The 14,129-nt window shown below is 34.3% G+C and overlaps 1 protein-coding gene across 7 annotated transcripts in view; it reads left to right on the top strand.

The window, feature by feature from the left end:
• Nucleotides 1-14,129, top strand: part of RALGAPA1 (Ral GTPase activating protein catalytic subunit alpha 1) — a 129,097-nt gene that overhangs the window by 29,862 nt on the left and 85,106 nt on the right. For 5 of the 7 annotated variants that reach the window (XM_058026905.1, XM_058026904.1, XM_058026906.1 and 2 more), the window contains exons 13-17: nucleotides 327-475; nucleotides 1,697-1,826; nucleotides 2,535-2,772; nucleotides 4,961-5,122; nucleotides 9,304-9,444. In XM_058026905.1, the coding sequence (XP_057882888.1) occupies nucleotides 327-475; nucleotides 1,697-1,826; nucleotides 2,535-2,772; nucleotides 4,961-5,122; nucleotides 9,304-9,444 (820 nt within the window). The remainder of the gene's footprint in view (nucleotides 1-326; nucleotides 476-1,696; nucleotides 1,827-2,534; nucleotides 2,773-4,960; nucleotides 5,123-9,303; nucleotides 9,445-14,129) is intronic. The other 2 variants (XM_058026909.1, XM_058026907.1) reach the window with 1 other exon arrangement.

Raw genomic sequence — 14,129 nt, 5'->3', positions numbered from 1 at the left:
AGGTGGAACTTTTGTGCAGTGGACTTCTTACTGGAACATTTTTTTCCATCATATTAAACTAATCATATGAGTAGTTTGTTGAATCATCTATGAGAACAAAAATAAACAAATAAATTTTGTAGAAAAAATGGGGAAAAGATCAGTCTCGTTGTTGCTTAATCATTACTTCAAACTGACATATTTAAACATGCACTTCTGTGTGTATATGCAACCTTTTCTTATAAAGATTTTCTGTTATAGATTTTTTTTTCCTGGTTCTACCAACTGAATTGCTGGAAACATCAAAGCGTTTCAGGGTCACAACATCTTCTCTTTTCTGTTTACAGGTTTTTATAATAAATTCTTCAAATATATTTTTTCTTGAACCTGCAAATGAATTTAAAGTTCTGCTGGATGAACACACTGATATGTGCAAACGCGTTCTCAATATCTACCGCCACATGGTTGTCCAAGTGACTATGGACAAGAAGACATGGTAAAATGCTAATGCTTTTATCTTAGATTATTAGTTCACAACACAAATGTGAAAATTTACTTGGTAGTAAACACGGTAGAGTGGTATTGGTTATATGAATCAGTTCCTCTAAATCAGTAAATACACAAACTTGAACATCACGGACAACTTAGCGCAGGGGAAGTTATCTGCTTTCTTGAAGCTTCTAGTAAGCTCCTAGTTAATTTGTGGCAGCTTAGACCTCAGTGCAAAAAGACTAATCTGGGATATACAGACTGTTATTAAGGAGCTACTGATGATTTTTTGCAGGGCATTTTGCCCATGTATCAAAACATTAAAATATTGAAACATATGAAGCTTCACAGCCTTAATTAAAAATATACACAAAAGCCCCAGACAAGCATGGATAATTATTGCAATCAGATGTGTGTTGTTCTTGACCTGTAATTGTATACAGGAGTCTGTGTACTGTGTAACTGTGTCACGCCTTTCCAGTTCCTACAGTGCCTAGCAGGTATAAGAGACCCTGCTTTAAAGGAATTTCTGTTATTTCCCACTCCTTTAAATAGCAGTCTGTCATCAGGTGCTAGCATTCTCCATTGCAAGGAAGAAGTAGCAAGGGGATTTCAAATGTCTGATTTATTCAGTTTTATCTTGACTTTATCTTCAATCTGTCCTGAACTCTGGGTAAGTAAAGCTGGCACTATGTGTCATGTAAAGCTTGTCTCCTCTTCTGAGGGGCCAATTTAGCTGGCCACTGGGAAATTTGGGAGTGATAATAGTAAACAGATTCTACTAGATTGGTATTTTCTTTCCCAGTTTTGCATCAGTGTAAAGAAGTGACTGTAGATCACAATGGCAAAGATTGTGCCACACAAAATAATTGGTGAAGTATGTTAATGATAATATAAAATTACAAAACCTGTAATTAATGGAAAAAGAAAAAGCTCAGATTGAAAAGACAGTTAAAACTTTCCCTCCAATTTCAGGCTATTGAAGGTGATAGCAGTTGAATTACTTGGAAGAAAATATTACAGGGCAACAGGGATTCCTCACTTTTAAGTGTAAAAAAAAGATTGGAATAATTTCTTTTGCAATAACCAAGTTAGGCTCTTTGTAATCGTTATGACATTTTTGGAATGTGTTTGAGCAAATAAGGCTTGATTATTACTTTTAAAAATACCTTGGTATATACAGAGGTATGACAAAATGGTAACTCTTAAGTTTAATACTGTTTTGCAGGGAGCAGATGCTACTTGTGCTGCTCAGGGTAACTGAATCTGTGCTGAAAATACCACCCCAAACTTTCTTGCAGTATCAAGGAAGAAAAAACTCCACTTTAGCTGGAAGACTTGCAGGACCTCTTTTCCAGGCAAGTAAACATAAATTCACTTGAATTAATTCAGCCTAATTTTCATTAATAGATTGGATATGGCAACCACTGTTGGCTAGTTTGTCATCTTGTATCACTGGTATGTTACCCAGATAATGTGAATGGTGTGGGTCAAAGACCTGGTTACATTTGTAACTTTCTGTAACATTATATTTTAATGACACTGTGAGTATTTATGAAATACAAGAGTATTTCAGGTACTGTAAAATTCAAGAATTGTTGAGTTGGAATAACTGGCGAAGATAACTGTCAGTGTGTGCAGTTTTAGCCTGCTGCCATAACAAAATTAGCTCAAGTCAGCAGGAAATCTTCTGTGTTACCCATGCCTAACTGATGGATTTTTTTATTTCCTAGAGAATTCAGTAATTACTTACAGAAAGCTGTAGCAAATCTTTTCAAAGTTGGTAGTTGCAAAGTGTTGTTGTGGTGTGTTCTCAGTGACTAGGATCTGTAGAGTCTCCAGTTACTTTAGCAGAACAAAAAAGAATACACAATAATGGGTCAAACCAGTTGTTCCTATATCTAAGTCAGAACCCTGTGTTAACACTTGATAATTCATTAAAAATCTGTATGTATCTGTCAGGACTACACAGAAATTTCTGTGGCAGTTTGAAATTTTCTTTGAAATAGTAACATTTGAATGTTGTCACCTTATGCTCACAATCCAACTTTTCTCTGTTCTTTTAGACTCTTATAGTAGCTTGGATCAAAGCAAATCTAAATGTGTACATTTCTCGAGAACTTTGGGATGACTTACTGTCTGTAATGTCATCACTGACATACTGGGAAGAGCTGGCCACTGAGTGGTCACTGACAATGGAGACACTTACTAAAGTATTAGCTAGAAACTTGTATAGCCTGGACCTCAGTGACCTGCCACTGGATAAATTAAGTGAGCAGAAGCAGAAAAAACACAAAGGCAAAGGTAAGACAAAACTGTATGTACATCATTTGAATTTGAGCTGGTGTTGGGCAGAGGATAATTTTGGCCTCACTTTTTTTATATACCTAATTAGGCATCTCTATCACTTGAAATAACCCTGTTTCTTTAAGGTAAATCTGCTTTTTAGAACTGCCACAGCATGTTATTTCTGCAAATAGGCACATATGGAATGTAGTTCTTAAAAGTGTGTTGAATTTAAACTAAAATGTTACACCATAGTGGGTTATGCCTTTCTCTTTTTATCAAAGAAACTAAATAGTTGAGTCCCAGTCATAACTTCTTGAAAATAACAAACACTACTCAGCAGGTGAAAACTAAACCATTGCAAGAAAAATTGGAATATTGGTCCTAAAATGTTAAAAGATGAAAGTGAACATAGCTTTGTTTGGTACTAACTGATTCACTAGCCCTTCGTGAAGACAGGCTTGGTTACAATGAGAGCTTGTGAACTACATAAGAGAAAGTATAGTTTAATAATCCATGAGTGGTGCCTGTTTTTAAACTGATTCCTAAAAAATGCATTAAATACTCTGTAAGAGATAATATGGGGAGAGGAGGTGGCTGCTTACAAAGGCGCAGTTCTGGAATTGGTAAGGGACAGGATGTTTGTCTTCCTGGATAGAGGTCTGGATTGAAAGTTTCAAAACCTGGATTGTTTTCTCAGTTTGAAGACAGACCTTGTGCTTCATTTCCATTTTTGTAAAACAATGGGTAATGAAAATGTTCTCCTTTTAAAAGTGCATTGTGATCTAATAGTGAGAGGCAGGATTATATTTAGGGTGTGTAACAAAGATGTAAAAACATGTTATTTTTAGGCTACTTTTTATCTCTTCAGTCAAACCTGAGAGAAAGTGTTTCCTAGTACTATCTTAAGGTCTGTCAGTGAGAAGCAACCTATGTGGATTCCCTCTCTTAAAGAGGATGTTACTATAGGCTTCTTTTTGCTTAAAATATTTCACATACTTCTGTGCCTCATCTTAAGCAGAGTCATTATTCAGCGTTTTGTTTTGGTTTCTGCTCTGTGATAACTGGGCAGATATACATCTCTCTGTAGTTACCCTTGAGAGGTCATTCCAGACCATGCATTTTTTATTTTCCTATACTACACAGCTTTCTTCTTTTTCTGACTTAAAAAAAACTAGGTTAAACAAAACAAACACCAAGAAAACAAACAAGCAAAACCCCAAAACAGAGCCAAACTCCCCCAAAACAACAACAACAACAAAAAAAAACAAACGGCAAAAAAAAGCAGTCTAGTATAGGATAAGAATGTGTACAATTGTTTGAATATATACTTTTAAAAGCATTTTGAATCATCTTAGCAACATGGGGAAAGTTTATGTTAACCTTCAGTGACAAAGTTTCAGAGAAAGCTTCCATTGCTAAATGTGAGTTACAGAGTCAAGTCCAGCTTTATAATTAATAGATATCATACAAATTCTGCCAAATTTCTTTGCCCCTGCATTTGTTTGCTAATAATAATGAAAATGTTGGACTAATGAACATGTTTTTCCAAAGAGATGCCCTTTTAATGACTGTAATTGTGTCAGTTTGGATTATTAATGAGCTCAATCTGGATAAGGAAATACATTACATATATTCTTTGCTTCACTTTTTTTTTTTCCATCTAGCTATTTTTGATAGCTCCTCATATGAGCTGTATTTACTTCAATATAAATGTCAAATCTGAATTTGTTTCATCTTAATCTTACTATGGGATTTTCTGCCAATTTCCAAACTTCTCTGAGCCTATCATCTAATTTTTTTTTGCTTTTGCATTTTGTGTAAAATTATGTTATCCTTATTTCATGTTCCTCAATGTTGCAAAATTACTTGGAAACCTGTGCCCCCAGTATTAATGTTTTGAATTGTATAAATTTGTGTATCTTATCTGATAGGAGCAGCAAAGGAAAAGTTACATGTAGTATCAGACTACAACCTGTGTAAGCCTATTATTTCAGAAAAGAATATTACAGTAGTTCAATAGCACCAACATTTCCAAAAAAGTTTGAGTATCCCTCAGAGTTAGTGCTGGCTGAGCTTTTGAATTCATACTTGCTTTGCTAACTTAATTCATTCCATCCAGCTTTAAAATTTTTTGAACTAATACATCTATCATCTGGTGAAAGCAGAATGGAAGTGAGTTAGATTTGCAATTTTACTTTGGCAGGAGTTGGGCATGAATTCCCAAAGTCTTCTGTTGATAAGTCCTTTTCCCGAGGCTGGAGCCGGGACCAGCCTGGCCAGGCACCCATGCGGCAGCGCAGCGCCACGACCACCGGCTCTCCGGGAACAGAGAAGGCGAGGAGCATCGTGCGCCAGAAAACTGTTGGTAAGTGACATCTGAGAAAGGCTGAGGAATTAATAGCTGACTTCTGCAGCAATGTGGATAGCTTCTTTCCACAAAGCTGTGCTACCTAGACAAAGGTGTGCTATCTAGAATGATTTGCACATTAGTTAAAGCATAAATTATGCAGCTTTATGTGCTTTGAGGGTAGCTGAATGGATTGTGTTTACTAGAATTACAGTTATTGTAAATGAAAGTAATGCATTTGCTATATTAATTCTTAATGAATTTGATCACATGCTTAAGCTGGATTGGAAAATTGTACTATGTATATGAAGGAGAAAAAAGCTGGAGTGGTTTGAGCTATGGTGCTGATAGGTGGGTAAGAGAAGATTTCTTAAGTGTGTGTTTTCATACACTGCAGAAGATGGGTTGAGTATTTTCAAACCATGCAAAGGAAAGTGGGGAAAATATTCATAAGTCTGCATAGTTTATTAAATGTGCTGTCTTTTGCTACACACTGAATATTGCAATAATGAAAGATTGACATTTGTGTGCAATTCTGCATTTCTGAAGTCACCTATTTCTGAATTTTATTACTTGCAGATGCTCTTTGCTGTGTTATAAATGAGTTATACTGAACAATGCTTTAGGTGAACTCCTCAAAAGAAGACTTATTTGTGTTCATATAATTTTCTTAGACTATGTTAACAGGAACTGGACTACAAATTTCTTTACTCTGTTGTCTCATCTTGATGATCTCAGTGCTGTTGCTTACATGAAGGAAAGTTAAGCTGATTCTAATTTTGTATTTAAAGAAGAACCTTTTAAGGACTATCTCTTACTTATTTATAGCAGTAGTATCTTTGGTCATTGTGTGTTGTTGCTTCACTGATACTTTTTGTAGTGCATTCTGACACAATTTAAAAAATTTGGGATGCATATCAGCAGTTGAATACATAATTGTGATAGCTTTTCAGAAATTAACATTTTCTTTCTTTTTCCAAAAATATTTGAAGTTAAATTTCAGTCACAGAGGTTATTTAGGCAAAGTTTCTGTTTGACTATTCCTCAAAATTCTCCATTTTAATTTTTTTTCTCTCCTAAGGCTTTTATGTGGGAGAATTAATTGTGCTGTAAGACATACAGAAATGAGAGAAAATGAAGTCCCTACTCCACAATTTCCTGTTGTTTTTGCACATTCAAATGCTACACAGCTTTTCCTGTATCTCATGCTGACAGCACCTAGTTTTCCTTATGGATCACAGATACTTAAAATGTAATTTCTGCTTTTCTGTAGTCGGTGATCAAGTGTAATGGTGATTTTGTTTTAAATCTTAATTGTCTTAACAAGATAAAGTTCATGTTAAAATTTCTCCTTCACAAATTGTTAATATTTCAGATATTGTGTCAGAAGGTTATGTTGTTTGGTCAATTTATTAATGCTTTTGTTTTGCCACAATTTGAAAGATGGCTATTTATATGATGTTAGGCTTGAAATGACTGGAATTTATCCTAATCAAGCTATATATTGACCTGGTTAGCAGCAAAGTAATCTGATTTTAGTTTCACTGCACTTTAGCTTCCATGATTTTGTTCCTTTCCTCCAATTATCTTACATATTTGATATTAATAAGCCAAGTTTGCATTACTGCAACCAGTTAAAATTTCAACTCTATTCATGTTGCAGAATACCAACTCTGGACAAGCATCCCAGCATTGCTAGAATGATTTCAAAAGACGATAAATCCAAAAAGAGTTCCCGGAACCAGAATCCCAAACTCCTCAGTTTTTTTAGATGTTAATGAGGAAAATGTTACTAAATGTTACATATATCTTAACTGCCTGAAAATAGTTGTTTGTTACTGCCTCTCTGGTCTGCAAAGAGAGCTGTTCAGCTGCTTCTTAATTTATGCCATAAATTCAGGGTCCTATAATAAAAAAATGATCACAATAAGGAAAATCTAGAACACTTTGCTGGTCAGATCTTTAGTTTATCATTAGGTTTGCAGGCTAAGTCTGGAATTGAGTCAGACCTTAAATATGTTGCATGATATGTGATTTGTATTACATTCCCTTTGATTGTGAGTAATATATACTCTTAATATTGGAATAGGGGGGATGTGCATGTTGAATATTTTATGGTAAGAAAAAGCTGGAGTTTCTTTTTCATCTGTTTTATGTTGTACACATTTTTGTGTACATCTTTGCACCTCTATTTTTTCAGCCATCATCATGCCAGCACACATTTATTGCTGCACCAAATATGTGTGTGTGAGTGTTACTCAAGTAAAAAATCAAAGCTGTTTTGTTATGCAGTGGTACAGTTTTAGCTTGAGCTTATTTTAAATAATTTTTGGAAAGGGCCTTTAAGCATAGTATGCATATGGGTTGAAAAATCTGTAAGGTTAGATAAAAGACTTTTGGCTTAGGCAGCAGGTTCTGGTCCTATAAAAATACTGTCTCAGAAAGAATTTACTCACCAATTGTTCTGCTTTTGTATAGACAATAGTGGAAGGTTATAAACTATCAAACATCTACATGTTCTGATATTGTCTGCCTCCACCTAACTATTTAATTGAATGTAATATGGTGGAAAAAAATCCAGTCAAATTAAAAGGAACACTTTGTGTCAAGATTTGTAATCAACACAGTATCCAATATCAAAAGCTTTATTTATTTAGAATAATTTAGCCTGGAAAAGATCCTTAATATTTACTATGTGGTTTTTATTTTTTCTCTTGCCTACATTCATTGTAAGATTCACAGTGATGAATGTAATGCATCTAACTATAACTATATCCTGAATTTTATTACTGTATCTCTTAATCAAACTGATACTAAAGCCTTACACATAATTGCCTTTTTAGAAAAAGTTTCTGTCATACAAAGTTTACTACATACAAAGAACATTGCTTCAGTCTTAAAAGGATTGTCTTTCTGAATTGTTTTTCAAACTGAATTTAAGACTCCACTTAAGTTGTGCTGCATTTGTCAAATGTATTTTCTGCTCAATGTGACTATCTGCATGTTATTATTGGCAACAATTCTTTAACCTGGTTTTGAAGTGTGATGTGCTCAACTTTCACTGCACTCCATTCACGTACATTTGATTCCCATGCAGATCAGGAGCACTAAGATCCTAAGTTTATATTCCATGTTATTTTGAAAATATAGAGAGAAAAATTCAGACTAAGTATTGCAGTGACAATATTTATGCTAGATACTCTGAATTTTCCCTAAAGAATTTTATCAACAATGATTTTAAAACAAGTTAGCAAATTTACAACAGTATGAAACGAAGCTACTTGAAGCACAGAATATTACTTTTTTAAGAACTTCCAGAGTACTTTGAGGTTGAATGCAGTATTAGTTCTTGATGTGTCTTACTCTGACAGAGAAAAGCAAATGCAAAAGATTCATTTAAATCGATTAGAAAAGCTACAGATATAACCTTGATTGTAATACCACAATTGTTATGTACATCTTTTATTCTGTAGGACTGTTGGCAGGATGTGAGATATGAAAACATGAATAAACATCAGTTTGGCAAGATTTATCCAGTATCAATTAAAAGCCAGACCCCATGGATAAAAAAATGAATGCTTTTCGTAGTTAAAACATTTCACTTCAGTCATTTCATTTTTAATGTGGAACTATAACAAGCTTTATTGCAATTTTCTCCACACAGAACTGATAATTTTTTCCTTATGATTTTGAATCTCTTTTGGAGAACATGAATTCAAGAGTATGGGCATATGTGTGATACCTATGTGTGATACATATGTGTGATGCATTTTCAGGATAAAATCAAAGGAAACTAGAAAAATACAAATGTAGTACAAGTTACTTTTCCTGCTTAAAAAAAAAATCAAATTCAGAGTGCTTATGGAGTAACTTTAACTTTGATTTTTCAACCCCTGATGCAGTGGGAAAATGTGTTAATTAGCCTCTTGATTTCAAGTACAAAATCTCTGTAATTGTCATAATAAAGGCATTGTTGCTGCTTTACAGAAATTTGAAAACTCAGAATGTCTTATGTGTCCACTGATTTTTTTTCTTTCTTACAGCTCTGCCAATATCTGCCGTGCTGAAATGTTTTAATTTTTGAACTTTCTTCCTTTTTATCTTTGTTTTCTCTGTTGCTGCTTTTTCTGTGACACAAGCCTTTCATTATAGTCACTCTTCTTTTTTCCTTCCCCACTTCTTTCTTTTCCTTTTTAAAGCCATGAGAAGCCGATCCATTGGTGAATGTGCTCTGCCATCGGCCTATATACGCAGTGCTAAAAGTGCTCCTGTTCTGATCCATACTTCCAAACCCTTCTTGCCTGATATTGTTCTCACTCCCCTTTCTGATGAGCTTTCAGGTAGTGCCACCTCTGCTAATTTCTGCACCCCCTTTATCACTTTTTTAAACCTTCTGCTTTCAAATTCTGCTAAACCATTAAATTTTTCGAAATAAAAATACTTTGGGGATGGTGGGAGAGGGGAAGAGATTAAGAATTAATATTTTGAGTTTTGTAAGATACCATGCTATTTTACAATTCATTCTGGAACTGTTAGAAGTTAGTGCTGTGCCAATGTTTATCATAAAAGAGAAAATCTGAGAAATCTTTTCACTTTTCCAATTTATTGGTAAGCAGTAATACCATATCTGTCTACCAGAGAGTACAACTAATTTAAAATTTTTATTTTGGATGAGTGAGGGAGGGAAAGGAAGAAATTTTACTTTAATTTGTCATTTACATCTTTCTGTGTAAATTTTTTTAATTCAGTGTCATAGATGTTGTGTGAACAACCATGGTGATACATTTTAGCTCCCATGAAAAAAGAATATGGTATCATGTAATATCCTTTAGAGTTTTCCTGTTTTTCATTACTATATAAAAACATGAAAAAAAATCTGTAGTGTGGAATTCTCAAATGTGATGTTTTGGTGTTATTTTCCAAATGATCAGTTTTGTAGGATTGTGGTTTCCTCAACATTGTTTGGTCCAGCAGGGTGGTTGGCTACAAGTTGGACAGTAGCTTACTTTGGATACTTTTCTTTGAACAAATACATTCAACAACTAGAATTAATACAGACTTCTAAAATACATGTTTTCAGATAAAGTAATTTTTTCCAAATATTTCATAGGTATAAATTTGTAATGTGTTAAGGCTGACTATGCCTATGTATCAATGAGTGTAAAAAAAATGAAGGCACAGTGGGAGGACTGTACATAGTCAAAATGGCATACAAATATAAGGACTTCATGACAGTAATATTTTTATGAAAGATTTTTTTTCTTTTCTGTCTCTCCTGCCTGTCTTTGTTACCTAAGAGGTACCAAGAACTGTATCTTCATAATTGTATTTTGTCATGTGTCACGTGTCACAAAATTCTTGTTGTGAAACAGAAACTTGATGCCTTAGTATTCAGCCTGAAAACCTTATTGAAAAATCAAGAAAGTTCAAAGAACCCACTCTAGAGAGACCAAACTTTCACAATGAATAATTACAAAGTATTTGAATACAATTCTTGACACCACAAACAAAATTTTAAAAAATACAAATTATATGTAATAAATAATAAAAGTGTGAGTGCAAAGAGTATCTCTTCTGAGATACAGGTGATTATAACTTAGAAGATAGAGATTTTATAGGGATGATACGTAAACAACCTATTAGAGAATGTGTCCCACCTGGCCATAGTGTTGTTGGAAATAGTCAGTGCTTAATGAAGACCTTAAGAACACCCACAAAAGGGTTATGAGCTTTCACAGTGAAATATTATTTCATCATATAATCACTGCTACTTAATTACCCTTTCTTGAACCAAGCAGAAGTGCTTTTGTAGTCAGTTTTATCATCCATGTTCCTGAAAAGTCCTGGCTTGCAAATGACTTCTAACGTGTCCCAGACCTACTGGTTCTCTTGCTATTATTCTTTATGTTGATAATCATCCAATCCAAAAACTGCATGACCAATGTAATTATAAAAGCAAAGTGACATTACAGGCTATTGCACTTAAAACATACAAAAAGTCCTAAGCCCTTCCTGGTTTTGATGTCTTCTCAAACAAATGAGTGTTGTAGCAGCTTCATGATGTGCCCAAGAATCTTGTCCATTGCCAGAAAACTCAAAATCTCTAGTGAAAAAAAGGAAGCTATTAAGGTGTTGATGGGGAAATAGCAGAGGAAGAGAAACACTGTCCACTGGATCAGAGTGCACTTTGCTCTTTTAATTTTCTGCATTTTTAATTGTGCTCTCTTTCTTCTTCCCTTTTTTTTTAAACACGAAGCTTTATCATTTTCTTGCCTTTTCTTCTTACATTAAATATATTATTTTCTGAAAGCCTTCTGTTTTCTGTACAACATGTAATTTGGGAAGGAATCAAATTGTTTCTATTGTAAGTGTATTCTAGGTAATGAATGATGTTTAGCTAGTTGTGACAGCTGTTCATCTTATTACAGGATTATATGAATATCCCCGTTATCCAAAATTACTTTACAATCCAACGCAACTTGAAGGAGATGACATTTCAAATTATTCCAGAATAATAGGCTGCCTAATATAAAGTTTTTGGAAGTATTTTTCAGCTTCTTTTTAGCTGTGAAACTCATCATTGAAAGGTGGACCCACTAAACACTGGTGAATCTGGGCAAATAGTCTAAAAGAAGGCCTTTATGACCAAGCTTTTACCTTATGTACTGTATATTAATTTTCAAGGGTAAGGCAGAAAACCCGATTTTAATTTGTGCGACATTATTTGAAGGTCAATCAGTAGATTGATAAAATATATTGTAGAATTTCAATATTGACATCCAGTCATCTAGTATCATAGAGGATGATTTTCCTAATATTGTAATTCCTTCATGTAGTTTCAGTTATGCTGTATTTCCATGTGCAGAATATTTGCAACTTTTCAAGTAGTATCTGGAAAGTGGAAGTGATTTATGCTCTAAGGTGTTTAATTAATAAAGTGATTTGGTATAGTATATCTGTTGCAAATCTGCAATATTTCTAAAAAGAACTTTCCTTTAGCCTGTCAGAATCTACACATTTACAAGATAACTAGGGAAATGACCATTTTGTAACCCTTGCGGATTTTCAGGTACAAGACCTGAGAAAAAGTGTCAGTGGGATGTAGACAAGATTCCTAAAAGCAGTGGGCAAACTAATTAATTGTGGGTGGGAGATTTTTCCTTATCTATTGGGACTAAAAGAGTCGAGTATTAATGTGAAAGGGAGATGCATATTATGCCTTTACAACCTTACTCCCAAATCATTAAGTAATCATTAAGATGAAATAGAAAGAAATCATAATTGTAATGTCAGTATGGCTGTAATTATTCTTTAATCCCAGAAACTCACAAAATGCCTGTGTTCTCTTAAAAAAACCCCAACTATTGAAAGCTAAGAAGCAAAACATGGGTTTTTTCCTCCACTTCCCAAACAGTCTTTGCATGATTAAACACAAACCTGCCCCAGTGTTATACAGGGATCTTCTATTAGCACTCATGCTGTCTTGTCAGAATGTGGCTCTCCATGAGTTTGTATTTTAGCATATCTGTCTCACACTTGATGCTGAAAAGCTGCCTTCTCTTTCTGCCTTCCAGCAGCAAAAGGAGAGGCAAGGTTGACTTAGGACAGTAGTGATTGTGTGAGATTGGCCAGATGTACCAATTAGAATATTTTTCTTACTGCACCGTATGGGGAATCAGGACAGTGTTTCTCCTAAGGGTGCTCAGGGTCAGATACACAGGGTCAGCCTGCTGGCACACAAACTCCTTGGGAGTTTTAGGTGTTCCAGTCTGAGTGTACACCTGTGTGCAAGGGTGAGCCCTGGTTGTGAAGGAGCAGTTCATGTGGGTTTTTAAATATTGTCTGTGTTTTCAGTGCTGGTATCACAATAACATTTTTCATTTCCTTAGTTTCTTCCCGTTCTACAAAAAAGAAATCTCTCTTGGTGCAAGCACATATTTGTTTGAAGATGTGTACTTGTATGTGCTTGTCATGAATATGTGAGCACCTAAAATTAATTTTGGATCAACATTGAAATGAATCTAGCTGAATTTATTTCAATGTGTGGAGCTGCTTTATGTGCATTGTGAGTTCTCTGTCCGATTATTTTTAACATCCTAGAAGGTCATGATCACTGCATGCATGCACAGCATGGAATTACTAGGCTGCTGCTTTAGATAAGGTTGAGTTTATAGTAGATTTGAAAAATGCATACTGAGGGCTCAAGATGAGATCACTGTATCACAGTTGCATGTATTAATCTCATATATATCATTGTGCACACTTTTGACTGAATCCTGTGGTCCCTTCTTTACAGCTGTAAGAAATAGCTTTAGACTACATTAGCATAACTTGTGTTAATCTCTGCCTAAGTCAGTAGGGAGTTTGAAATAACAGTTCCAATTAGAGAGAGACATGATTCATTTCAGAGGGTGTTAGTTCATGTAGTTAGTAATAAGTTGAACAAGAACAATGATGGGAAATTTGTTGCTTATCAAAGCTGAAGAGAGAAGGAACAATAGATTCTGCTGTATTTGATGATTTTTCAGTTAATGCTTGTTTTCTGACATAGCTTGGATGTCTATTCTCTTTTTCCAATATAGATGTCTCAATTTCCTGTCTAATAGCTTCTTTACAGTTCAGTAAACTTGGTATGAGGTCAAATTGTTACTCTCAAATTTTAACTTCTTTGAAAAATTGAGCATGGAAATAACACTTTTTATCTTCTTGGAACACATGTTTAGTTAAGTGTAGACATATCTCATTCATCTGGTTTATATGCTTTGTTATGAAGGGGAATATAAGAAAATGCAGCTCCATCTCTAATATTCTCCGAAAAGTGTAAGCAGTTCAAAACAGGTTTTAAGGGGACTTCAGATTATCAATATTCAATATTACTGAAATATATAGAGATAAAATAACTAATAATATTAAATACTTAGTGATATTTTATATAATATTTAGTAATAATAGAAATATTTTTTAAATGTAATTACATACATAGTTACTTTATTTTAACTGTAACACATCAAAGTTAGGGGAGGGA

This window comes from Melospiza georgiana, chromosome 6 (genome assembly GCF_028018845.1).
Source record: "Melospiza georgiana isolate bMelGeo1 chromosome 6, bMelGeo1.pri, whole genome shotgun sequence".
Taxonomy (NCBI): Eukaryota; Metazoa; Chordata; class Aves; order Passeriformes; family Passerellidae; genus Melospiza; species Melospiza georgiana.
The sequence above is the reverse complement of the archived record's forward strand: the minus strand, read 5'-3'. Positions and strand labels throughout refer to the sequence as shown.